The 26720-nt window shown below is 38.3% G+C and overlaps 1 protein-coding gene across 1 annotated transcript in view; it reads left to right on the forward strand.

Moving 5' to 3' along the window:
• The first annotated feature begins 14146 nt into the window (after positions 1 to 14146).
• Positions 14147 to 26720, forward strand: part of Smp_134360 (hypothetical protein) — a 31484-nt gene continuing 18910 nt past the window's right edge. The window contains exons 1-3 of the mRNA XM_018788460.1: positions 14147 to 14273; positions 16780 to 17142; positions 17814 to 18087. Of these exons, the coding sequence (XP_018654000.1) occupies positions 17010 to 17142; positions 17814 to 18087 (407 nt within the window). The 5' untranslated portion in view covers positions 14147 to 14273; positions 16780 to 17009. The remainder of the gene's footprint in view (positions 14274 to 16779; positions 17143 to 17813; positions 18088 to 26720) is intronic.

Genomic DNA, 26720 nt, shown 5'->3' on the forward strand with positions numbered 1-26720 from the left:
AGCTGGCAGTCTGTATTAGACATAGATAATCTACTAAAACCCCAACTACTGACCGCTAGTTCCAAGAAGCATATAGCTGTTGTAAGAGGTAAGGTGAATAGGTAGAATTAGGTAGGAACTAGATACAGATTTTCTAACTCACGACACAGACTCGGTGCCATGTGTATACTAAAAAACGATGCACAATGACGAGACTTGTTGTGATACATGAAAATATTTGTACTTGTAAAACAAACATGGACTTCCGTAGTAATAGTCCCTCGAAGAGTTCAAAAGATCATCTTTACTCAAGTATAAGTTTTTACTTCCATCTCAGATTGTTGAATCAAACGACCATGAATTACCTAAACACTAAGCTTCAATGAAGCGAGTTATTTTACATTTCTCTTCTAATTCTCTTCTTCATTTCTAATCTGGCACAGCCTAATGTTTTTCAAGTAACTCAAAAAGTTTGAGGTAAAAAATTATTAGCGGTATATCATTTGGAGCTGCATCGTAATTGACTTTTCGATTAATGCGTACATTCTGAATGTAGTTAGTCTTTGATGGGGGTATTAATTGGCTGTATGACGAATGTTAAATTATAAGAGACCCTCGTATTTGTTTTACCTAAGCTCTGAACTCGATTTAATTATAGTTTTGGTATTGAACGTTTAGTTTAAAATTTTGTTATTTGTCCTGCAATCTGAGACCGAAAATCTAAATGTTGAAGATATTTATTAGACTGACCTAGTAAGTCAATCAAAAGCAGTCTAATGGGAAGGTCAGTCAATGGCAATCAGAAGTGACCTAAATGACAAGTACATTTCACTTTCTAGGCAATGGGTTAACTTCCTGAAAATCACAGTGGTATATCTTAATAAATATTTCTGTTCGGTAACCCGATTTCGGTGAAAACACAAAAAATTTTGGAGAAATGGCACACAAACCCCAAAATCTCCCTAAAAACATTGAAATTTTTGGGAAATCCCCCAAATTGCTGTGGAAATTTTGGCTCTCCCTTAATACCTACATAAAATTTATTCAGAATTTTCGGAAAATTTGGGGAAATCAATCTATGTTCTTCGACTAAACCCCAGTGGTTTATCGCATTTCGGGCGCACTACTCACAAGTTTCCGTTCTCTCTAATACTTTCTAAAACCTCAGGGAAACTCATTTACGTTCTTTCTCTAAAAAAACTCAACATGACCCATTTTTCAGGAAAGCATACGGACTCCAACTAATCGGTTGCACTTCCTTCCGTGAAATTACAAGCAATAATGGACAACTACACTAAATAGTAGCCTGCTCATCAATCTACAAAATTAATAATAATTCTGATAGAGTTTTGTGGAGAATTTAGTATTTTCATAGTTGAAATCATGAGTCAATTGAAGCTAGACCACCATCGAAAACCTGAATGCAATGGACGGCCGTTTCGTCCTATTATGGGACTCCTCAGCAGTGCGCATCCGCGATCCCGCACTCGCGAGATTCGAACCCAGGACCTACCAGTCTCGAGCTGGAGCCCTTAACCGATAGACCACTGAGCCGGAATCCAACGGCGTTAATGTCTAACTTCAAAATCGTGGATTAATAATAATTTTCATAAAAAAGCTATCTGTGTCCAAAAAGTGTTTTCTTTACTAAATTTTAAAAGCACATCTCATCTTCCGAATTCAAGAAATTGTTTGCCAGTTTTTGAGAAATTTTGGGGAAGTCTCTTCAGACAATTTTGGGGAAGTGGCTCAAACACCCAAAACTTTTCCCGAAACTGATAAAAATTCCCTCACAATGGGAAACTAAGTAGTACCACAGTCTTTAGCTCTGTTATGAGATGTGGATTTTATGTTTTTAACCGTTTTATTTGCTCCAAGCATACTGAGATTCCTAGGTTTTTTAATACAGTAGGGTGGAATTTCCGTTGGAGTAAATCCCCAAATGAGATCATTATTATTCAAAAACATCTTATGGGTACATAAGTGTTGTGAAGAAACCATTTGGGATTTCTTCAGAAATGCAATAATACACAAGTTTCAGTAATGTTAGCACTACGTTTGCCATACTTGAAGAAGAGAAAAGAAAGAAAATAAAATGAAACGATAATAATAGAACAATAATAATAAATCAGGTTCTGTACAACTGAGGATAATCAATATGTATGAGTCGTGTATGTATAGTGAAGATAAAAAAGTCTGAGTTCATTTAAGCGTAACCCAAGTTGTGTATATTCTCAGACCAGTCGGCTTCTTACTAACACAAACTGCCTACTTGGAGGTATTGGTTCAATCAATCAACCAATGATTTCAAAACACAAGCCGTTTCCATCTTACCGTGTTGCCAATTTTACACACCGCTACCTCCGAAATGTGTACTAACTCCCATAGTGGACTATACAGTCTTACTAACAATAATTTTCTAAGGTATGAAAATATATCCCCTGTTTCTATGACCAATGTCCTGTATAACACATCAACCTAATCGACTAACTTGTTGAGGTAAAACACCTGGCATTTGTAATAATTTGATCTTGCCTGTGAACTGGAATGCTTCATGCAATACATTGTTACTTGAGAATATATATATATATATATAATTACAGGCATTAAATGGACTCGGGATAATTCGGGATTTTTCCAAAAGTGTTCTATCCATAGCTTTTGCTAGATGTTGATGAGTGAATGGAACTTCAAAGTCGAATGTGCAAGCTTAGTTTAAGTATCTCTGTATGTTCATGGTCATACACAAGCCTGCAAACCAAGGAGGTCTGTGGTCTGTAAAGGCCTGACAGTAGACATTTTGCCAACCCATAAATATAGGAATTCTGAAAAGCAGAATTCTACACTGAATTTAACGAGGAATTAAAAGCATGATAAACATTTCCACTCTGTTGCTAGTTGATAGTCTCTGTACTATCCATACAACTCATATTTGTATCAAGAAAAATAAAGTCCCTGTACCCACGAAAGTCAACAAGATGTGACAACATTCGCCCCGTAGTCATAAAACAATGCATCGTCGGTACACTGATAGTTTACCTGTTCATATTGTTACTAGGGTTGTATCAACTTCTAATGAAGTGGAAATAGGGTTCTCTCCCTCCCAACCATAATACTGTCAAAATCTGCCAAAGGACAGATTGACAAACAAATGAGGAAATACATGAACAAGTGAGGCGTCCTTTACAAAGATTAACTGAGGTTTAAAAGAGACATCTCTTGCGTGTTAACTCTTCAGCATGGTTAGTTCATATGGAGGCACTGTGAATCACTTTCCAGTCGTCAATAGCGGTATTATAGGTCAAGCCAGCTTATCGACCTTAATCTATCGTGTCGACGCAAAGATATGGAAGTCGATGAAATTTGTAGAGGATTCACTCAAAAGTCTAAAGAACCTCACAAAAATAAAGGATTTAACAGCGAGCGCTAACCTGTCAAAATGATTTTATGAGCAGTCAGTCTCATGGGGCACAAACAACACACATCCCTAGCAATGACCTTTTTCCAAATATCTCTCAAGAGTGTAATCTAGTACCGTTAAAGGAAAGGAGCTTAAGATTTAGTGCAAGAAGCGCTGATAGTTTAACCATGGTAAATGGAACTCTCCATCTTATACGAAGACAGCTTAGTGCAATCACCATTTATTTATCCCTAGGATACGCATGTTTTCACCCCAAAGTCCATGATGTCATACCACATTGTTCGAAAATTCACAAAAATATCCTCAAAAATATTCTGTTAAGTCTAATTCTGTCTTTGAACGTGAAATGATATGTTTTCATATGTTTTCAGACTTTGCAAATATTTGATATGTTGTTTCCTATTGGTCAATATTCACAATCATTCTGACTGCATAAATATGTATTGTCTGTAAATTATCATTCTTCTTCTAACCCCATAAACAATTTCCATCTGATGCAGATGCTTGCCCAGACGCACATCTCTTCTTGAGTCCCATTTACACCGACAATCCTCCGATCAGTCAATGCCATTGCCAGTGGTATTTCACAGTTTCTTTATAATCCTGGCGCCAACATTATGTTTGATACTTGGTTCAAGCGTTATGAAGACCTCAAAGTTGACTTTTCTGACAGAGATGTTTCAGGGAGAAGGCGTGCCTTCTCCATCAGAAACTTGGTTCCTTTGCACTGGACAAGTATCGCAGCTTCGTTCTACCGCAAAACCCATGGGACAGTTCCTTCGATGTCACTATTGAATCCCTCATCCAAAATTTTGGTGATCATCATTCACTTTCCGATACTCGCTCTGGCTGGTTAAAACTGTTCATGAATGAGTCCGACGACTTCTTGATCCATGTTAGCGTTGTCAACCGTGAGTGAGGACGGTTCAAGCTCAGATGCCTTACTGACAACAAGTTCAAGTCTCTCGTACTCATATGCAGTTTTTAATCACCCAATTTCTCCGATATCACAACTCAGTTGCTTAACTGCCTTGAACAAGACCCAATGCTAACACTCACTGCGACCACCGACGAGTAGTAACGCATTACCAACCTGCATCGTGACACCACTAGTTCAATCTGGGGGCTAGGGAGGTTCAGAAGTTAACGCTACTGAGCGTCACAATAAATCTCAGAGATCAACAACCTTTGGTCCTTCGAACGTCAGTGTTGTTTCCGTCTCCGAATCGGCCTAAAAGAAGTCCCCTCGCCATGTTGGCACTGAGGTGTTTTGTCCATTCAAACAGCATGTATGTGATCGCTGTCAGAAAGTTGGTCACCAAAGCGGTTTTTGCCAGTCCAATTTTTTCAGTAGCCGTTAAAATGTACAGACGCAGCTTCTTTTTACCAAAAACCCGGTTGTCTGATCAATGAGTTTAGCATTAGTTTTCCTTACCCATGCCGCTACTCAACGCAAATTTCTGACCCTCTCAATCAATGGTCAGCCAGTTCGGTTGCAGTTGGATGCTGGATCAGATATCACTATTCTGTCGATAAAGACTAAGCAAACCTTTGGCCAACCGCCCATCAAACTATCCTCGCAGACAGCCGTCAGCACCTGTGGTGATCATCTCCGCCTTCATGGTGAACTCGGTTGCTGCATTTCGTTCAGAGGTAAAACCTTCACTGGAACGTGCTACATCACCAAATCTGCTCTTAACCTTCTGAGTTTATATTGGCTCAAAGAACTTGGTCTCGTCGATCTTTCCATCAGCACTATCTGCAATTAGGTACACACTGCTGCCACCACACAACAGCATGCAGCAGACCTCCAAAAACGATTCGCTGAACTCTTTCAGCCTGGCCACGGTAGCTGTTTTGAGACTGAAGCCAGAAGCTACTCCAGTTTTTCGTCCAAAATGTCCAGCCCCGTACGCATTTCTACCTTTGATTGACGTTGAACTTCAACATTTGGAAACTGATGGTGTTCTTGTATCTGTTTCTTATTCATCTTAAACTGCATCAAATTTGGTTGTTAAAAAATCCAACGGTTCCATGCGCATCTGTGTGGACTTCTGTACAGGACTCAACGCGGTACCACAACAGCATCACTATCCGGTCTTATTTACCGTTTCAAATGGTGGTACCTACTTTGATAAGCTGGAACTGGCGGATGCTTGCCTTCAAATTCCTGTCGCTCTCGAATCGACAGAGTTGTTGACAATCAGCACTCACCGAGGAATTTTTCAGTAAACCCGGTCACACTTTGGCGTCAAAACTGCTCCAGCGATCTTCCAGAAGATTACGGATACTATCCTGGCAGGTGTTCCTGGTGTTGCTAAATACATTGACGATGTTCTCATTGTCAGCCCAACTGCTGATGAATTGCATACCAGGACACACTCGGTTCTAAAACGCCTCCAGGACAATGGTTTTCGCCTCCGTCCGAAGAAATGCCGATTCTTCTTACGTTCTGTTAAATACCTGAGGTTTATCTTTGATGCTTTCGGATGACATTCTGGTCCTCAAAATACTCATGCAATTCAAAAGATGCTTGCTCCCATTGATATATCCGCACTGTGATCATTTTTCGGAATGGTTAGCTACTATTCAGTATTTCTTCCATCACTGCATGACGTACGATACCCATGAAATCATCTGCTAGAAAAGAATGCTATTTAGAATTGATCCACGTAATGTGAGTCGGCTCTTTCGAAACTTAAAACCATGCTTAGTCCCAAACTACTGCCAACCCACTGCAATCCGAAACTACCCAATGTGGTTGCTGTTGACGCTTTAACATATGGACTGGGCGCCGTACTCTGGAATGTCTTTCAGGGAAGGCGGTGTTGCATGCTTCGAGAACATTAACACATGCTGAGAAACGCTACGGCCAGATTGAGAAGGAAGCGTTAGCCCTAATCTTCCTATCCGGCGATTCCACAAACTCATTTATGGGCGCCCTTTCACTTTGGTCACAGATCATAAGCCGTTGTTATCAATCTTTGGATCAATGGAAAGCATTTCCACCTATTCTGCTGATCGTCTTCAACTTTAGACGGCGTTTCTGGGGTACAACTTCGGCATGCAGTATCGACATTCCGAAGACTTTGATCAAACGGATGCACTATCCAGACTTGTCAGTAACCATTCTACCACTGATGAGGACAAACTCATCAACTTTAACGAAAGAGGATTCTGGTGCTACACTGTTAGCGAATGCCGTTTGAGCAATGCCTGTTACCATTGAAGATGTTCGGAAAGCTAGCAGAGACGACCCGAGTATCCAAGAAGCGATCAGTTACGTTCAGAGCCGGTGGTCAGTTAAGAAGCAGTGTTGTTATGCAACATCTAGCTGATCGTTACAGTTCCCTCTTTGTTTTTGACCATTGTCTGATGTTTGATGACAGCGTAGTAATTCCAGCAACCCGACGTCACGTGGTCCTTTGCCAACTTCACTCCGGACACCTGGGGATAAACCGTATGAAATCCATCGCTCGGAAATATGCATATTGGCCGAACATGGAAAAGCGGATAGCCGACCTCTTTGAAAGATGTTCGAATTGTCAAACATCTGCAAAAATCCCTCTAAGTTGTCACCTTAACCCTGACTAAAGTCAGAAAAACCCTGGTCACGAGTGCACATTGATTTCGCCGGACCCCTAGATGATCCTGATTGACTACTTCTCCAAATGACCGGAGATATTGCCGATTGCACCACCCTCTACAACTCGAACCACCAAACACCTTAATCAGATTCTCAATCGACAAAGTCTTCCAGAAACAATAGTAACAGACAACGGTTCGCGGTTCACATCCAGCCAATTCGGAGAATTTCACCCGCAAAATTCGATCAACCATATTCTTTCTCTGCCATATTACCCGCAATCTAATGGACAAGCTGAAAGGTTCGTTCATACATTTAATTGAGTCATACTTAAAGTACGAGGGGAGGAACCCATATACGATATCATAGAACAATTTCTAGTTGTGTACCGGACGACTACACATTTCTTATTAACAAACTTCAAAGTCCTTGCTGAGGTGCTTAGGGGACGAAAGCTATGAACAGTTCGCACCCAAATGATTGGCGTAACAAAACCCTCAGATGCAGAATACTCGAATACCTTACGAAGTTGGCTCAAATGTGATAGATGTGATAGATGTATAGAGGGTGAAGTCACAAAGAAGCATAGGAAAGTCATGTATGATGTCACAGTGATTCGAGATATCTGGACCAGGCACCACAATCAATTAAGGCCAATGGAAGCTAAGGAGAAGTGTGAAATTACTAAACGCGTCCCACTCGACTTGCTGCTGGATAATTTTCACCTTCCACCAATACCACTAACAGAGACAACTGAGTCATCTACTCAAGTACTACATTCTCCAGGTCCCGGATTGTTACCTCGAATGTGGTCGGATCGCAAACGATGACAACCAAAGGAATTTCAGACAAAACCCTTCGTTGAAATGCTATTAACTTTTTCGAAATGTAGGTGTTAGGATATTCATAAAAATATCCCAAAAATTATTCTGTTAAGTCTAATTCTATCTTTGAACGTGAAAATGGTATGTTCTCACGTTTTCAGATCTTTCACAAGTCGTCTGATATTGGTCGTCCTAACTATATAAATATACACTGCCTGTAAATTATTATCATTCCTCTAACCCCATAAACAATTTCCATCTAATGGTTTGCTTTGTGATATATTGGGGATTGGGGAACAGTATTGCGGTTGTACTGGGATATCTGGAGTCGGTCAGTCGGTAGAGTTTCGAGTAGCCACATCACGGTTGACAATATACATCTCTTCAAGAAAGATGTAAATCTCTTTAAAAATTCAGAGACTAGTAAAACACTTGTCAAAGAACTGAGAGATAAATCTTGCGAAGATAGAGACAGATACTTGGGATTATTCCCTCTGGGCTGTAGAAGGATCATAGATAAACCGAAAACGACCTTGGACACACAAAGTATACTAAGTCACCTCAACGCGAACATCATACCCAAAACTCAACACCCCGCTCGGTGAAAGAACTCGCGATAAGTTCCACACTGAAGACCACCTTCCCTCATGGTGAGTTCCCCATATGGAATTCTCTCAGAGCCGAGGCAGTCACAGATTTCTCACTGAATAGCTTCGAGAAGACGTTCAACAATATCGTACCTGCACATCGGAAACCATCTCCCTCTTCGGCCAGTTGTTCCTGATACATTTCTCGCAACTTATCTACTGTTATTACTATCACACAACCTTGGCTTATCTTTACCTCGCTTTTTATCTTCATGAACCTATCATTTCTACAGCACTTCATATCCTCATTGTTGAAGTGGCAAATCAATTGTTTATAATATTATTCGATCTGTCTATCATGCCCCTTTGGTTCTTCTGTACCCAAGTATTGTACGTTTTCTTGACTCTGAATCCAACCGACCACCAGTCTTGTGAAGTGAAGGGTGCTGGTTTCTGAGACCTCACTGATCGGAGACAAAACACTCATTCAGATCACAAGATGCCAAAAACAACAAACAGCTACTAAACTGACTAGAGTTAGTAATTCGATTGCCGTCTATTGGTTATTTTCGAAGATCTGAATCCGTACCGTTAAAAGAGGCAAGCTCGGGGGTAACCAGTTGTTTTACAGAAGTTCATCGCGAAGATGTCGGTTACTGAACAGATTTTTGAGCAGTAGATGTAGACGTTGTTTTCATACCATGATCTCTCAAAGTCATGGGTTTGAATAAATTTTCCAGATGAAGGTCAAATACGTGGTACTTCGCACACCCAACTGCCTTCTTTGCAGAAAAGATTAGAAATCCGCTAAGTCTTAAAGATGTAGCGTGCCGACGACCATGTGAGATCTTAAGGATCGATTTGATATTGGTCAATCAAGGATGGTTCATCAGAATGCAGCTTCTGTGAACACTTTCAATACATGGTCGAATGGTAAAATTACACTGAATTTGGCTTTTAAACACCGTGAATGAACTTACTGTGACAAAATATCGTTCATATTTCTAGCTTCTTTATATCGTTAGTTCTTGTTCCATTTTGAACCCACCTTCTTCAGTATACGATTGACTTTGCGAATTTAAATTAATTTCAAGCTCACTAGAACATACACTGCCGTTTCTACTTCAGTTTTTAAATAACGGCGGTTCACAGTTGTGATGTCAGATATAAGAAGTTCATAAAACTACTTTGATTGAGTCTAAGAAATTTATTGTACTCTACTATCCATTTCTTTTCTTCGGATTGCTGTATACTCCTATAGTCTTAGGAGCTTCGAATGGATGTTGTTTGAAGATAGAAAAACATCATCCAATAAGACGAGAACATTTCCTCGTCGGTGGTATGAAAACAGCGAAGACATATCTGTCCATTAACTGGTACTGCTAGAAAATACTTTGTCACTACAGAAGTTAAAAGCTGATAATGGGTCAATAGGTGATTTTTTAGGTATCAAAGATGAAAAATAAAGTAAACAACGTAAAATCTAGAACTCGTAATCTTATATTACTTTATGAACAAACTTCAGTAACCGAAGTTACCCTACAATGCTTAATAAAGTGTCACGAGGCATGGCATGAGGTTTAGACTCTGAGAAAGCCAGAAGTCGTATAGGGCAGACGTTTTAACGGTTATATTCGGTAATTATTCAGTTATCTTGCAATTTTTTTCGCTGAGTGTCATGTTCAACTCACTTTCATGTTTCCCATGAAGTCATCTAATTTGGATCTTCTTTCAGGCAACGTCTTAGTTGTCAGTGAGTTTTCTACTTCGTTTTTGGTGTTGTTCGCTGAAATTGTGAACTAGCCATACGAAATGACGTAACAGGATAATGTTCTTAGCCAGTAATTGCGGATGCACATACAGGCCGTCAGATCAACCCAGTTTACAGTACGAATACTGACAAAATTCCAATGTCCAGCTAACGTCAAGCATCTTATGCACTGTAGCTTCTATTAAACAAGTCTCAGAAAATTTCTGTGGTAGGCTATTGCCATAAATAGTAGTTTTTCTCTTCCAAATGGTCGACCGATGAGGAAAAAACGTGAAATAATTACAGTAGATGATAACTATCAATGCATAGCTACTTTTTAAGACTTTAAGTGTGCGTTATCTAGATTTTAGATCAGTTACCTCCCAGAACGTTTAGGACCTATTGTGAGACTGCGTCTACTCTAAGTACTTTCGATATATTATATTTCGTTGGAAAACCTTCTTGACATCCCAGGACCCACTTTTCAAACTCACAATTCCTTAATAGCATTTAGTTTGTGATTCATTTCTTCATAAAGGTTCAACTAATAACATAGGGTATTTAAAAGCGAAATACTTCGTCAGTTAGCTAAATTTATACTCACATTTTGAACAATTTGATTCTGTGTTAATCGGGTGAACTTGTAGAATTATGGTCTATTTCGTTATTATTATTGCTCTAATAATAGATCTTATCTTAAAATTATAGATTTGTCATGATTTAACTGCCTAATCGATAAGATCTTTCGTGAAAGTCACATCATTATCGACACCGACTGATCGTATCGTAACAAACACCAATGTTTGATGGAAAACACATCTAGGCTGAAGATAGGACAATATTTTTAGTATGAATAAAAGGTATAGGCTGCACGAGGACGATCACGCCTTCGAAGACGAGCTATGCAATTCGATGACTTTGGATTCATCGACTTCATTCCTCCCGCCTTCCCAATCGTTGGGTCTTTCTCCTCGTTAAAAATTGAATACCTATTTTCCCGGTTATCTCGTGTTCAGCTTTGAGGATTATATGGTCAGGACCAAATGACACTACAACTTTTCGGTAAATTTCAAGACATGATAATAATCCATTTTTCAGGGAAAGGAATATTTCATATTAAAAATAATTTAACCTATTTGTTATTATCGAGGAATAAAGGTTGGATTTATATAAAAAGGGTCAGACTATTGTTGGAAATCAGGATTTAAGCAACTAATTAACATCGGGTATGATTCAAACGGTCAGATTTAGGCATAAATAGCTAACAAGAGATGTGTATTAGGATGACTAATCAGGTGTAGGGTATTAATCGCAAACTGATATTATGTATAATATAGGGATATCGCACACGCTTTTTTTGTCTACAAAATTGAAAAGTTATGGTTAAATTGTTGAGTCTGGAGTTGTAGTAGCGATTTGCAACAGTAGCAGGTATTTCTAGTGACTTAGCTGAGGGGCCGTATCGTATTTTCGGCTTGCTTGCATGGGAGAAAATATCATTTTCAAGCATCTTATGAACTAGATATTGGTAGTTTTCACTTTAGTCATAACAATATACAAGTCATTTCCTATTGTACTTTCGATTACGGAAAAATTCTTAAGGCTCTGTTCTAATCTTGATAGGTTTGGTCAAGGCCGATAGTGCAGGATACTATAGCCATCATTCACATCAAAGCTGTTATTCCACTGTTATTTTGTAGTTTTCATTGCTAAACATGGCTTTCTGATTGACCCATAAGACCTTCATGGTCGACAGTATGAGGTAATTTTAATGATATGTACAGTGGAACCGATAGGGATGAAAACAAATAATGATGATGCTTTAAACGAACGACAATCATCACTTAGAGGACTCATTTAACAACGATCTGACTACATGCAGATGAGAAATGTTTGCATCTGACTCTAAATCAAGTCGTGATAGAAAACTGATAGGAATTCAAACAAAGATCTTCAGTTTTCAGTAATAAGGTTGATGGATCTGTGTTAATCCTTACAGTTTGTTTTCCAGTGAAGGTGGTGCCTTAAGTAAGGCACTTTTGACCAGCATCCATCCAGATAGTTTCCCATTCACTCCCACTCTTTGTCTTCGGTCACACAATAAGTTTTTCAACTGTTCGTGTACAGCACCTGTTATTCTGAAGCTCGAGAAATTCTGCATACGACCTAAGCGTGAAATCTTGTCCAAGCCTTTGCTAAAGTCTATGAATATCACATCGACAGACACATTGTTATCTAGGACTGCTGTCTAATCCTCTTCCGCACTAAGTTGGTCAAGCATGAATAGTTGTTTCGAAACCCGTTTTGCTCTGGAATTAGTAAATCATGCGGATCTATGTGGCTTAATACATTTACCCGAATTATCTTCTGAAGTAACTTAACTACTATGCTGGTTTGACTGACAGGTTGGTAATCAGATAAGATCTGTCTCTAACCATCTTTAAATATAAGACGAACTATAGCATCTTATCATTCCCTAGGGAGTGTGGGGAGACGACGCGTGTTGAAGAGCATCGTGAGTGGCCTTAAGGTAATGTCTGCAAGAGATAACAACAGTCGTGGATGCAACCCATCAGGGTAGGGTGTCCTAATAAGTTTGAGGTACGTGGTCGGTTGAAGAACAGTTTCCTCAGTCAGATGTCCAGGTGCTATAGCTGGTATCACAGTGGTGTGGTTATGATATATATCGTTAACAGTACCCGTGGAATATACTTTTCCGAAATAGTTTGATAAGGTCTCAGCTCCAGCTAGATCTGATTCAACAAGCATGTGTGAATTTTCGTGCAACAGCGATGAGGATGAATATACCACAGGTATTGTAGTTTGACTACACGTTACCAGTAACACCTTCTACAATCGAATCGCGCCCACTCTGTGAAATCAAAAGTAAGAAGTGAGGAGATTGGAAGATATATTTGATAGATTATTAATATATCGAGAAGCGACTGATCTAAACTGGCTAGTGATCGCAGGAGACGTTGAACACGCCGATACAACTTGTAATTTGGTGCGGATGCATGATAGAGCGCCTTCAGCTAAGTGAGTCGATTAAAACTAATAACGAACACTTACAGAGCTATTGATTTTGAGGATTTATTTACCGCTACAAAGAGAAACCACCACTATGCTTTGCTATCCGTTTAATGTACGAAAACAGTCGTTTCAGGCAAGCGTGACTATCATTTGCCAACTGTCTTACATAAGTGGTTCGGTGTCCAGCTATGGTCTTTTTGCATATATTGAGGATCTTTCGGCATTTACACTTAAATGATTCGTGGCCTGTCTACAAGTCTTAGAAATGCTTTCTACGCTTCAGCAGCTTTCAGGTTTTCTTGTCAATCCATGGAGGGGAATGTGACAGCCTACATGTTGACCATGGAATGTACAGTGATGTTACGGACTCGAATATGCCTTTAAACCTATTCCATTTGTCTTCGATCGACTCATCTGCACCGACCGATCAGTTTGCTGGGACAGCACGGTTTCTGGTCGCCAGATATTGGGACGAGCGCAGCAGACGCGTTTTGTAAGAGGAGATTTGATAACCACCTGCTGGTGATGGAATGTCCTGAATGTCAATGACATCGTCATAGACAAGGTTCAGGAATGACGATTCATGTTCCAAGTCAATATATGTCGGTTTTGCGATACACTGCACAAGTGCACATCAAATAATAATAGATAGGAGGTTGCTACCGAAACATTTACCAGAAGTTGTAAGCTCTATACAGTTGATATACAGGGCGTTGAAGCCTTCAAGGACAAGACGACATTCGGCCATATATGGCTGAGTATATCCAAGAACCGATATGACTGAAGATAAAGTCATCAGCAAGACAACGTGGACCACGGTATATTTCTCCTATAGTCACCAACCCATATCTAGAATTATTTACACGACAAACCACTTTATATGTGACATTGTCATGAGTCTCTGATGTGATCGATTGTACATGAAAGTGATTCTGATATACAGTATTTTGCCTGGCGCATTCTTCAACGGATAACTGTGTAACAGTTGTGTTGTTGTTTCAGATCGCTGTTGCTTCCAAGTAAACGCTAATAGTACGTTCTGCAACTGATTGCCAAAATTACGGGCGGGAGTTGGGTTTAATTCCACCCTAACGTAAGTGCTTCCTATGCGCTTGTCATAACGTACTATTTATCTCCCAAATCTAATCATTCCATATATGTTTTGGCAGAAGAGATATATGTGTATAAGTCGACCAAATTTTGACGAGAAATTCATTCTTGCGTCGTAACTGACGTCAATCCTTAGTGAAAACCTACCAATCCATACTATTAAGTTCTCATTTCATGTTAAAACTCTTTTGATCATTACTCTTCATAAATCATTTCATAACCAGACAACATCCTCATGGGCTAAAAATTTGTCCAAGGCTTTCCACATGCTTTATTCAATCAAAGTGCGATGTATGCCGTTAAACATGTCTATTAGGGGAGATAAAGCCGTTTATTACAATCCTCTGTCAAAATGCGTGATAACTTTTTTTCTGTTGGTTCAGCCTAATACAGGAAGTTGATATCCTTTGACAATGTAACTGAAGAAAGTACTGTTAAATGATAGTGTTTTGACAGTTACAAACTTCGTGCCAGCATTTTTCATGCCAATATTTTCAAACAATTCCTAGAAAGTTCTATCGAGGTATTGGTGATCCACCGCTACTAGACACGGAAGCCCGTTAAGCGAAAGCTTCTTCTTTTCCGTCCACAACCATTTGAACCATTTATCGAGCTGGATTTCACTGTATCGAAATAAACTCTGAATTGTGAGTACCTAGCTTTTATGCTTTGCTTTTTAGGATAACCAGATTTAATCAGCACCATCTTGTCATGCATCCTGGTCTAGCTGTAGCTTCTACTTTTACTGTTCTAGGAAATGGTTTAGTTTGACTAAAATAAGACTAATTCAGCCCATAAAGTCATAACTGTTACTATTTGACCTGAATAAAGTTTTTGTGATCAGGTCCAGTGAGACGACTGGTGTCGATAAGTTGAAATTCGAGCTTGATGGTCTGGAGCTAGTTTCACCAATATAGTTTCACTTGCGAGTCATCTTAAATATGTGTGTGTTTATTAACATCAAGTGATCTTTGTCGAAATCAGTTGCAACAAAGCAGTTGTATTTTCTCTTTGTCTTTCACTGAATATGGGGTTTGTTATCTCATGCTTTTTATTATTTATTCCCGCTCGACCTTTTTTTAGCCACGCTTCTCATTTGGTTTGCTCCTTTGTTCACACTTAATGTAAGGTGCCAGAAAACATTAATGGCTAACTAGACTCCACTACTTATCATCACCCAAAATAGGATTTAGTGTATTTATTTTATCCGTTGTTGATATTGTCTTGTTGAGCTGGTAACAAAATGCTACAAGCAAAATATGTTTTTGCTGTCATATTTTATTTGTCTGTTTGGGATGGTGAATCCTTCAATATTGAATTTAGGAAGAAACCAATTTTGAAGTTCATATTAATTTAAGATAAACTGCTTTGACTAACTGCCAATGGGTTTTCATTTGTATCGATTTATTTGGTTTAAAGTTAGTTAATTGGTTTCAAGGCATTTCTATTTGTTATGCCCCGATATGGGTAATAAATGGTAACTTTGGGATCTATTTATGAACCAACACTGCTTTTTTATGGTACAGTCGCTAAATAACTATTCATATTCGTGTCCCCCTTATTATAAGCTTTATTTTGAACCATAAACTATCGTTATATGATTTACTATTCCTGAGTTATGCCCTGTCTACTATTTACTAGCTCCCCTATTCACATCCATATTTGGCTAAATCTTGTACATATGTTAGTTTTTATTTTATGGTACGATGTGGTCTGATTGGTATATAAACTCAGTATGTTTGAAATATAATGATTCATGCCGCAGAAGCTATTATGGACTTAACTGGCTGGGCTAGGCAGAAGCAGGACCGATACGTACTCCAGACTGTTCGTACGGTTTCCATGTGTCACTGTTCCAGTCGATAATTCGCTGTACTCTCATTGGCGGTCTTATCACGTCATACGTTAACAAGGCATCCACTCGGCCACAAGTTATAACACTATTGTGTTCAAAAATTCACTAAATATTGTACAAAGTGACTTGCCCAGTTTGATAATTGTAGTTAATAATCATATATTCGATGTAGTTGGATACAGTTGGGCATTGAATGATACATCTTTACAAGGTTTATCTTCTCCCTTTCGTTGTACCATGGATTATTTTTCAATCATTGTGTATTAGTTGTCTGGTCCATCCAGTTCTCATGGATCCCGTTTCGTATTAGAATCCTGTTGTTAGTAATTCAGAAATACTGACGCCAAACAACTCACAACACTCATTCATACGTTTTACTAAAGGTAAATATAGTTAAAAGTGATCAGTTTAGTCACCAGCATTTTGATACAACTGATCTTTTAAATCCAAATTAACCTTCATAGTAGCTCCTGGTTTAACGTGCGATGATTCGTCGTAAAGAAATACAGTTATTAATTTTTCCAGACTATCTGAAATAGTATTTGCTTCTTTATTTTTCCATTGGCTTAATATTTTAAATGGTTATTCAATTTCGATCACTTTTATCGATGTTCATTCTGTTATTATTTCCCAGAATTTTCTGGTTTGTTTATCTTGAGCTGTCGCCTAGCACATAGTGGTCTCTTCAGTTCAGAAGTATTTGGTCTCGAAATAACAATACAATAAATCGGTTTGTTTCTCGATGGTTGGCGATTGCAGGATTTTTATCTCACCAATAATTCTACTCCGTGTTTTGTGGGGACATAATGATTCTTTTACTTTTGGGACCTTTAAGTTAAATAAACAACTTATACATTCTTCTGTATGAGGAGCAAAAAGAGCCGTCATAAATTGGTTGCTCTCAACTTTCTATCCAATATATCTCTTGATGGGAGACATGAACATAAACCTAATGGGATCGGCTATCACTCTTCTGTCCCGTACATTTCCAGCGCTGGTAAGTATTTACGTTACTCTTCAGGCTTCTTTTAGAGATATATCAACCGAGTTACGGTTCCATTTCACAGAACCGAGTTCCCAAACGGTTACCTAGTTTTTCTCCGTAAACCATGTATCAAGACATACAACTACACAGATGCTAATGGTGTGACTTAAAAGTATCATTTCGTTCATGTCTTGCTGTGCGAGCATTGAGGGTCCTCTGATGGGAGTATGTTAGTCTCCTCAGATACCATTGGTAAGATCCTCAAATGCTTAACTTTGATCTCAGCGACCGATAAATAGCTGGAAAATATTTATTTCGCAACCAACTAACTTTTGTTTTAACCTATTACCTAACCAATACTCAGTACATACCAACGTCCTGGTTTGAATAAATACCTAACTCTTCAAAAGGGTTACACTGTGTACTGTAAACGCATGATACGCTCCACAGGATCTCGGACAACATAATAAGAAATGATTCTTACCTTTTATAATGAACAAGATTTGCTTTGTAGGTTAACGTTTTATAGGATGCTTGTTAAATTGATTCGTAATTGGCTTTTTAACTGAATAACGTATTTGTCAATTACACGAGAACTGCTTCTTTTGGTTGATTCATAGTTAATAGTTGCATGTGTTGACAGGTGAGCAAGGGTATGTAAATTTTTATTTATTTCTTTTTAGGACAAAATGGCACAAAAATTTCTCCAAGTAACTCTTCTTATGAGCAGCAAGTTAATGATACATTTCATGAAATATCTAAAGAATCAGTATCAACCAATTTTTCGGGAGTACCTAAAAACATCTTAAGTTCGGTGAAATGTACCCAAAATTATGCTTTATGCAATAGTTTCGTGGATACGCATCTACAAAACAATATATCTCAAACATTTCCTAAGGTTTCCATTCCAAATGTTTCCTCTTCATATGTTACAGATGTACAACTGGGTAGTGAAAAGTATGTTGAATGTTAGCCACTTTTCTTTATCTATAAAATCTTCTAAGTCTTCGATACAGATTAATTTTTGTCATTTTTCTCAGTTATGTTTTAAACTGCTCCAAACTATGTGGCTATATTTTCACTTTTATCCCACCCTGAAAACTATATTTGCTGTTAATTAGTGTACTAATTATTCACCTAATTGTCATTAAATGTAATTACTTATAGGTGTATGTGATCGTTAATCTAATTCAACTAATCGTAATTTATCCCTATCATATTTGTTCAGTCAGTACATCAAATTGTGGTTCATTATTATAGGCTTTCAGTTCACAACCACTTGATCTTGGGTACATTTTCTCTTCGTTTAATTTTAACAGGCGCAATGAACATATAGTCCCCAAATAATCCTTATGACTCAATGACCAGTGCACATATATGTACTTGACCACTGAACTATATTACTTGTAGTTGCAACTAATAATGTTTGAAAACTACTGATCAATAATAGGTTGACGTACTTAACTTTTAACCACTCGTATTACATGAGCGGTTAATATTCTGTCTAGTTCCCCGGATAAGAATCCGTTGAGCGGAGGATGGATCTGCGTTTGTGTAGTCAGAAGTTGAGTATTAAAACTGCCGAGTCACACTTGCAGTTGCATTGTTGTCACTGTCACTACTTCCCTAAAATATATCTTAAGTCGTGAATTATGTATGCTGGAAGGTGAGTTAACCTTTTTTGTTTACAAATCTTTGGTGCTTTAGGCGGGGGTGGTTTTTAATGTTTGAAGATCATAGGGCGTTAAAATAAGATTTGCTGATACTGTACCCCATCTTTATCTCTTCCAGTTTTTACCCACCATTTGAGGTATAATTTGATTTCATATGTACAGGAGAGGATGCTGTATAGTATTTCATTGCTTGTTGTGCTGGAATGGTATTAGATATAGTAGGTTTTGATCAGCTCGAAAAAGCAATTTCCATTCTCTGATTTATGACAAACTCCCCCCCAACTATCCTCCTATATTACTAGGTGACTTGTATTTTTAGGTTTCCAGCTAGTGTCACTATGTTTACTGAATAGGCATGATTGCGATCACTTAATTGATTGATAAGATTAATAAAGGTTTACAATAATCCGGTTAAGCAGTGCGGCTCCTGTCTGAATGTATTGAAATTGAGTACTGGTTTAACAGATTCACTAGGTTTCCTCATAAGAAACAACAGATGAACTTCTTCGTAGTATGATATGTTGGACGAGAATTGTTATATCCTAGTGAAGATATAAGTACAAGTAACTTCCGCGACCTATGAATGGACTATTATTCTATATATATTCCTATGTATGACTATTCAGTAACTAGATTGTGTATATCTATATTCCTCTTATCATAAGCTTCATTTTGACCTATTGATTATTATTACGTTTATTTATTTAAGCACATAAATATTGGTACAAAGGGGCACCAAATACATATGCGCCACACAAATCTCATTTGATTTGTGTGAGGACTGTGATACTGCCCGGGTGCCCAAACCGAAGCAGGTGGTTTTCTTAGGAGGCCACACCCGGAGCCTTTGACCTAAAGGTCTGATCCACAAGACAGTGGAGCATCGTAAAGAGATGCAGTTCCATGGTGGCCAGTGACCAACGATTGATTTGTACGCCATTTGTTCCCTCAGGATCCTGGAGCTCATGTGCACGATTGGTTTGGAATCAAGGTTTTCCAACTCCCCTAGGTGGATGCGCCATGTCCAGCAACCTGGTTAAAGCGCCGGACATTCGCTTTTCATCCTCTCAATTTCGTAAACAACACCGCCACGAGAAGACAGTGAGTAGGACTTTCCTGGCAGAGACTATATACGCGTGGCCGTGTGAGAGCATTTTGAGAGAGAGAGCGGACTCTCTCCACTCTCGCCGTACCAGGGCACGATTTGCTGTTCCTGAATTATACTTAGTTTATTGATTACTGTCTCCCACGTTCACAGCCACATTTTGACTTGATCTTGTACAAATATTATTTTCTATTTTATGGTGTGATGCGGTCTGTCTGTCTGACGTATAAAGCGAGTATGCTTGAAATAAATAATTCGCATAACATTAGCTGTAATTGATGTTCTGGACTCAATTGGAAGGGATAGGCGGACAAAGGACCAATAAGGACGCTAGACTGCTCATACTGGTCGAACGTCATTGATTTGGCACAGTGTTAAAATTGGATAAGTCGTATTTCGATTGGTGGATGATTCACGTGGTAAAAAGCCGGACATGAAATCACAACAAATTGGAGACAGCTTTCTTTTTTAAATTCATAACAAGAATTGGGTCTGACAGTCAAGACATATTTTAACTGACACTCGAGTAACTTGAAATCTGTACCTTCCAATCACTTACTCTTCAGTTGACTTGCGATCATACTTATTTTCATGTACATTTTGTGTACCTAAGCAAGCCATTCTACTAACCTGAATACCATGATACTACTGAGGCATTGGTACCAAAACTAACTGTTATCCTAAGAAAGCTATCTTTTAGTAGTTAACTAGATTCTCCATAAAAACGTCCCAACTCAACACTGTTTACTAATAGGGATAATAACTGTAATTTATGGACAATCAACTTCTGTTCAACGGGCCAGTGTCGTAATTTTTTCTCCCAGCCTAAATATATCTTTAAAATGACGTAAATATTCCGTGTGTCGTCAGTTGTAACTAACTAATATTTCTTATTCGTTTCTCTAGTCTGTCACATATTTTTCAAAAAGTATTCATTTTCTATTCCAGGCAAGAAAGCTTCACTGATAAACCATCTTCAAACAAACTTTCAGTCAGTGAGTGGGACATGTTCTTTTAATGTCATATTTTTCAAGCTGGTATTTTGTTGTGAAGCTCGTAAATACTAATTTGAGCTTCAGTATTGTGTAAGTGATTACCGATGGCATCTGATATATTGATTCAGCTCTATAGTGACTTGTCGAAAGAACGTTTTTATTGGTATTAAAACTTACCCACTATCTGCGATCAATATGAATGAGATGTATGTCCTCCAACTCTTAGTAGGGTTGGAATGGCTACAGGAGGTCTAAAGTGAGGAAGAGCATCAGGGCCTTATGGACTAACCCCTGAGAGTTTTAAGGATGGTGGTTCAGTTTTAGCAGTTAAATTAACTGAAATCTTAGCTAGAACCTGAGATCTGGACATAATCCCATCTGACTGGTCTCGATCTCTGAAAGGACAAAAATCTCATGACAATCACAAAGGTATCAGTTTAACTAATACAGTGTCTAAAATATTAACCTCAATAATACTTTGATGCCTGAATAGGGCTTGTGAAGAGCAAACCTGGACTTGGATGTATGGACCAAATATTCATACCACATATCTTCATTTTTACTTTTTATAGTCCTATAGACTTCTTTTGGGTTCGTTTATTCTGTCTTCTCGCACCATATTTTCACTAATAATTACTATTTCTGCTCATCTTGTCGTTTTAATATGATGTGTCAACTTGAGGTAACGTACATTTATTTCAGGCTATACGTTGATTATGATTGACAGAATTACTTCCTAGTGTATTACTGTTTTCTGATATTCAAAAAGATAACAATTGTATGCCTGCACCGTATTCTCGTAGGTATAGTAAATCTTCTAGTCAAGTATTTGCTTAATTTCACTTGGTTGTAGGTAATTGAGAACTAAAGATTATTATTCGTTCATCATTCGTTATAGCCAAATGTTCACGACAGTGGTTTAAAGTTTTACATAATTTTCATACAACGTTAAGTAACTTCTTCATCTTAGTGCGGGACTCACGTCATCACTATTGACATCGAGTGATTGTCGTATTATGTTTCGAATTCTCTGATGTTGGAGGTGTGGGTCATTGAACCCTAACGTTGTATGGTTTGTATTGTCCATCATTATGTTAAACCCACGTAACTTATTCTAGCTTCTGGACAGGTCAATTTATCCATTCTTCTTGAGTCATATTTTGACCTTGTTATTTATTCACTTATCAACCCTGACTGTTTTTATATTAACGTATGTGCGTGTACATTCTTATCCTGTGGATCACATGTCTGTAGTTTATTTTTATGTGACTATAAATATTGATTAACGCTTGACTAAATGGGGTTGGCTTACACGCCACTGCGTGTCATCTCACTTCATTCTCTTCACTTCGTTTCGTTTCTTCGATCGCTTGTCTAGATCAACATTTGTATGAAATACACGTATTAAAAATCCATTCTTGTATTTGGCTTATTTAATTCCGTTATTCACTAACGTGGATTAGGTCGATAATTTTATACGAGGATTGACGATATGTATATTTCAATAACATTCATTCGTACAATCTACCTGGAGTCAGATATAGGGCCACAAAAGTGGTGACCCCGTCGATAACATCGTCCGATCTAGTTGACGTCAAAATGAAGGTCCCCACTAAAGGTTTATAAGTATCATACTCATCCCAATACCTAAAAACTGGGAGTCTCATGGTCATTCATTCAGTCATAATCAGTGTAGAGCCTGGGACAAATATTCATCTAACATCAACTGACAACTGAAACTACTGAAGATGTCACGTATACGCAATGTTTGTCAACGCTACCGTCCGAAACCTCTGCTTAAACATAGATTCTCAAGGCAGTTAAATCAGAAGTAGAGAATGAAGGGATGCGAAGGTATACTCGAGTCGTTATCGGCGGGTGTCTGATCTAAGCTGACTAGTTGCCATGAGAGATGTACAACGCGGCATACGCTAGCCTTCGGCTAGGGGTATGTTCAGTACAATTAATGAGATCAACATCAATTTTGAATGCTTACCAATTTTATTTTATGAATTTATTTAGCACGACATTATTTTCAATTTGCTTGAACCAGTATCCCTATATTAATTGACCTAACGTGATTTCATATGAGTCAGCCTTATTTCACAACTTCGGTTGTTATTTCTCTTTTGATATTCTTATTTAGCTACTGATTTATCTAATCGAATCACTGAAGTGCAACCTAAGACTAATTTTAAAATTAAACTATCTCATGAATCTGGTAATATCAGTTTGGAAGATATAAAAGGACTGTGTAAAATAAATCCAAAATCAATGAAAACTAATTCGTTATCCATAATTTCTAAAAGGTATGTTATTATTTATTTACTTATTTATTTGAACACATAAACATTGGTACAAAGGGGCACCAGATACATATGGGCCACACGATAACAATGAGGTTGTGAAGAGATAGAGACTATAAAGTGTTTATAATAAAAACAACGAACAGAAATTAGTGTATGAGGGTGAAATAATAATAACAATGGGAGAGGCAGTTCAGTTAGGAAAAATACAACCGGAAAGAATTCTTTCAGTTAAAGGAGTTAAGTTCACTTTTATGATTAAAACAAAACAAAGTTACAGTGAGATCGTCACTGGCTTCTTTTCTGAACCGTGTGTGATTACGTCTCTAGCCCCTGTATTGCGCCATCTCTAGGACCACAACTAGGGAGTCGTAAAGATCCAACAGAAGACAGTTCTGTACATCTTTCATAACAGGACACCATATCATACACTGACCACCTCTCCGCTTTTTCCAACCGGTCCCAGCGTCGGCATATAATGCACGACGTGGAATTCTTTGGGATGACATTTGTAGGACATGTCCAAGCCACTTAAGTCGATGTTTCAAGGTAGTGACATTAATTGAATTATCGACCCTGTGCCCGAACACACTATGCCGAACTTCTGCATTACTAACATGGTATTGTCACTGGATGTCAGCAGTCCTTCGGAGACAACGGTGATCAAACACAGAAAGTCGTTTAACATCCTCAACTTGGAGGGGCCAGGTTTCACAAGCATAGAGTAAAACTGCTTCCACCGACGCGTTGTAGATTTGATGTTTTGTAGCCACACTAATATCACAAAGGCTCCAAGGATGGCCCAGATTGGCATAAGCCGTTCTGACTTCCATTATACTTGAATTGATCTCATTACTCACACTTTCACCAGCACTTAAGCAGCTACCTAGATACACGAACTTCTCGATCCAAAGTGAGTTCAGGTTCAGGGTCCTGCCAGTCTTGTAAAAGTACTTTGCACTTCGAAGGTGCAAAGCACATGTCATCCCTACAAATACTGATTGCCAACTGATTGAGTGCCGGTTGTGTGGCTGGGGTAACATCGCACAATATGACAGTACTATCCTTATACTCAAGGTTAAAATGTCTCCCCCCGAGCAACAGATCTGCACAACCATTACCTACAAACATTAGAGTTGTTTTCGCAATGCCGTTGATGACAAAGTCGAAAAGGAACAGCAAGATTGGGCAACCCTAACTGATCCTACTGCTTAAATAAAACAATGGAGAGAAGTGGTTGCATGCCGTCATTCTGTCTAAGGTATTTGTGTCTAGGGTCTTCAGGATGTTAATAAACTTCTCAGGAACGCCCTTCTTCACTAGATAACTCCGGAAAACAGTCCTGTCCAACGAATTGAAGGCGGCCTTGGTGTCAAGAAACACTATGATTGTTGGCCTGTAATACGTATGACGGTGTTTTAACATATGGTGGAGGGTGGAGATGTGGTCAATACATCCTCGACCAGAACGAAAACCAGCCTGCTTCTCACGAGCCAATTTTTCTCGTGTTTTGAACGATCTATGAAGTATGACGGAAGCCAATAGTTTGGACGAAACCGGACGTAGACTTATTCCCTGATAGTTGTTGCAGAAACGACGTGAACCCTTTTTAAATATAGGAATAACTATCGACTTATTCCACAATGTTGGAACACTCTCTAATTCTCAGACGTTTGTAAACAACTCAGTCATTTCCCTAACCAGAATGTCGCCATCGTCTTTATAAAGGACCGAAGGTAAGTTATCTGGGCCTGGCGGTTTGTGGCGCTTCAAGAGTTGGGATTCCCTGCGGACTTCCGCCTCGTTGAGTGGATCAGTCGTCACAAGCCATCTAGAGTAGGACAGTCCGGTCGATGTTGCCGGGGCAGCAGGCCAGTTGAACTGCTCCATGAAAAACACTTGCTATCGTCCAAGATGTCGATAGATGTTAATGATTAGGATCCCATCATCTTCACAGACTGTTTCACTCACACCAGACTTCTTGCTGCCAGTGACTCGGATGAGTTGAAAGAGCTTCCGGGAGTTACTAGATGCAGCTGCTGCTTCCAACTCATTAGCACGCTCCGACCACCAGGCTTCTCGGTCCTTGTGCAAACCAATGATAACTACGACTGGTATGTTAATAAGATTATATTCTATTAGGTTTGGGCTATTTTACCCATTTTGTTTCAGGTTTTTGTGAAATTTTATTGGTTTTTCTTTATTAGATATTCAAATTCTTCAGTGTTTATACCATTTTCTATATAGATAGTAAATATTCCAGTCAGAAAATAAATAATTGATAAAACTCAAGGATATATTTGAAGTGGTTATGCTTTTTATTTTGTAGATTTTTATCGTGTTAAGGTTCACTTGTCTTAAAATTATAAATATGTTCTCCGTTGTATTATATATTAATTCGTCCAGTCGATTTTAATTAATTTTCCTTCTTGACTTTTCTGGTTTTGACAGAGATTAGTGTGGATGGTTTTCCAGTATCTTTTTGATACTTTCGTGTGCTAGGCTAAATAATATTCAACTCCGACTTCAATGCGGTAAACGAAACTAATTCTATCATGTTCTTCTTTTCCCCCTAATTGGAGTGAGAATTTTAGTTTGTGTAGAAGCTTTGTTGATCAAGTCTCTGTTATGTCTTGACCTAGCCGTCGCCAATTGTTATGTCTTGGTCAAGGTTGTAGCCAATTATTGACTTGCTCAAGGTCGTCGCTAATTTGTTATGACCTTACAAATTAAACAAGGACGTAACTCGCGTGAATTATCCATCAGTAGAATACGACTTCTACGACCTTAACACTGTGACAATGACGTTCGATTAGTATGACTAATCTCGCGTCCTTATTGGTCCTTAATCCGCCTAGCCCGTCCACTTGAGTCCAGAACACCAATAGCAGCCTCGGCAATATGAATCTAAGCGAATCTGTGCGGATAGTTTATTTCAAACATACTCTGTTTATATATCAGACAGACAGGCCACATTACACCATAAAATGGAAAATAATATTTGTACAAAACCAAGCCAAATGTGGCTGTAAGCGTGGGAGACAATAATCAATAAACTGAGTATAACATAGGAACAGTGAATCATATAATAATAATCAATAGGTCAAAATGGAGCTTACCATAAGATGAATATAGATATACATAATCTAGTTACTGAATAGTTATACAATAGGAATATACATAGAATAATAGTCCAATAATAGGTCCTGGGAGTTACCCATACTTATGTCTTCGCCAGTATATAACAGTCTCCGAGACTAATTAATTTACATTCAAGTTATTCAGTGACATTTCTATTAAGTGATTATTAATTATAATGGTTTGTCAAATCGAATAATCATCATTGAATACAAAACTACAATAAATGAATCAATGCAAGTAAAAATGCATGTTAGATTGAATAACTAACTGTACACTGAATAATCGCTACAGGGGAAAACTGCAAAAGTTAATAAACAGAATTCACCATGAGGAAATTAATATAGCGAAAATGCTTTAAAGGTTGCTCAGA

This window comes from Schistosoma mansoni, chromosome W, assembly GCF_000237925.1.
Source record: "Schistosoma mansoni strain Puerto Rico chromosome W, complete genome".
Lineage (NCBI taxonomy): Eukaryota > Metazoa > Platyhelminthes > Trematoda > Strigeidida > Schistosomatidae > Schistosoma > Schistosoma mansoni.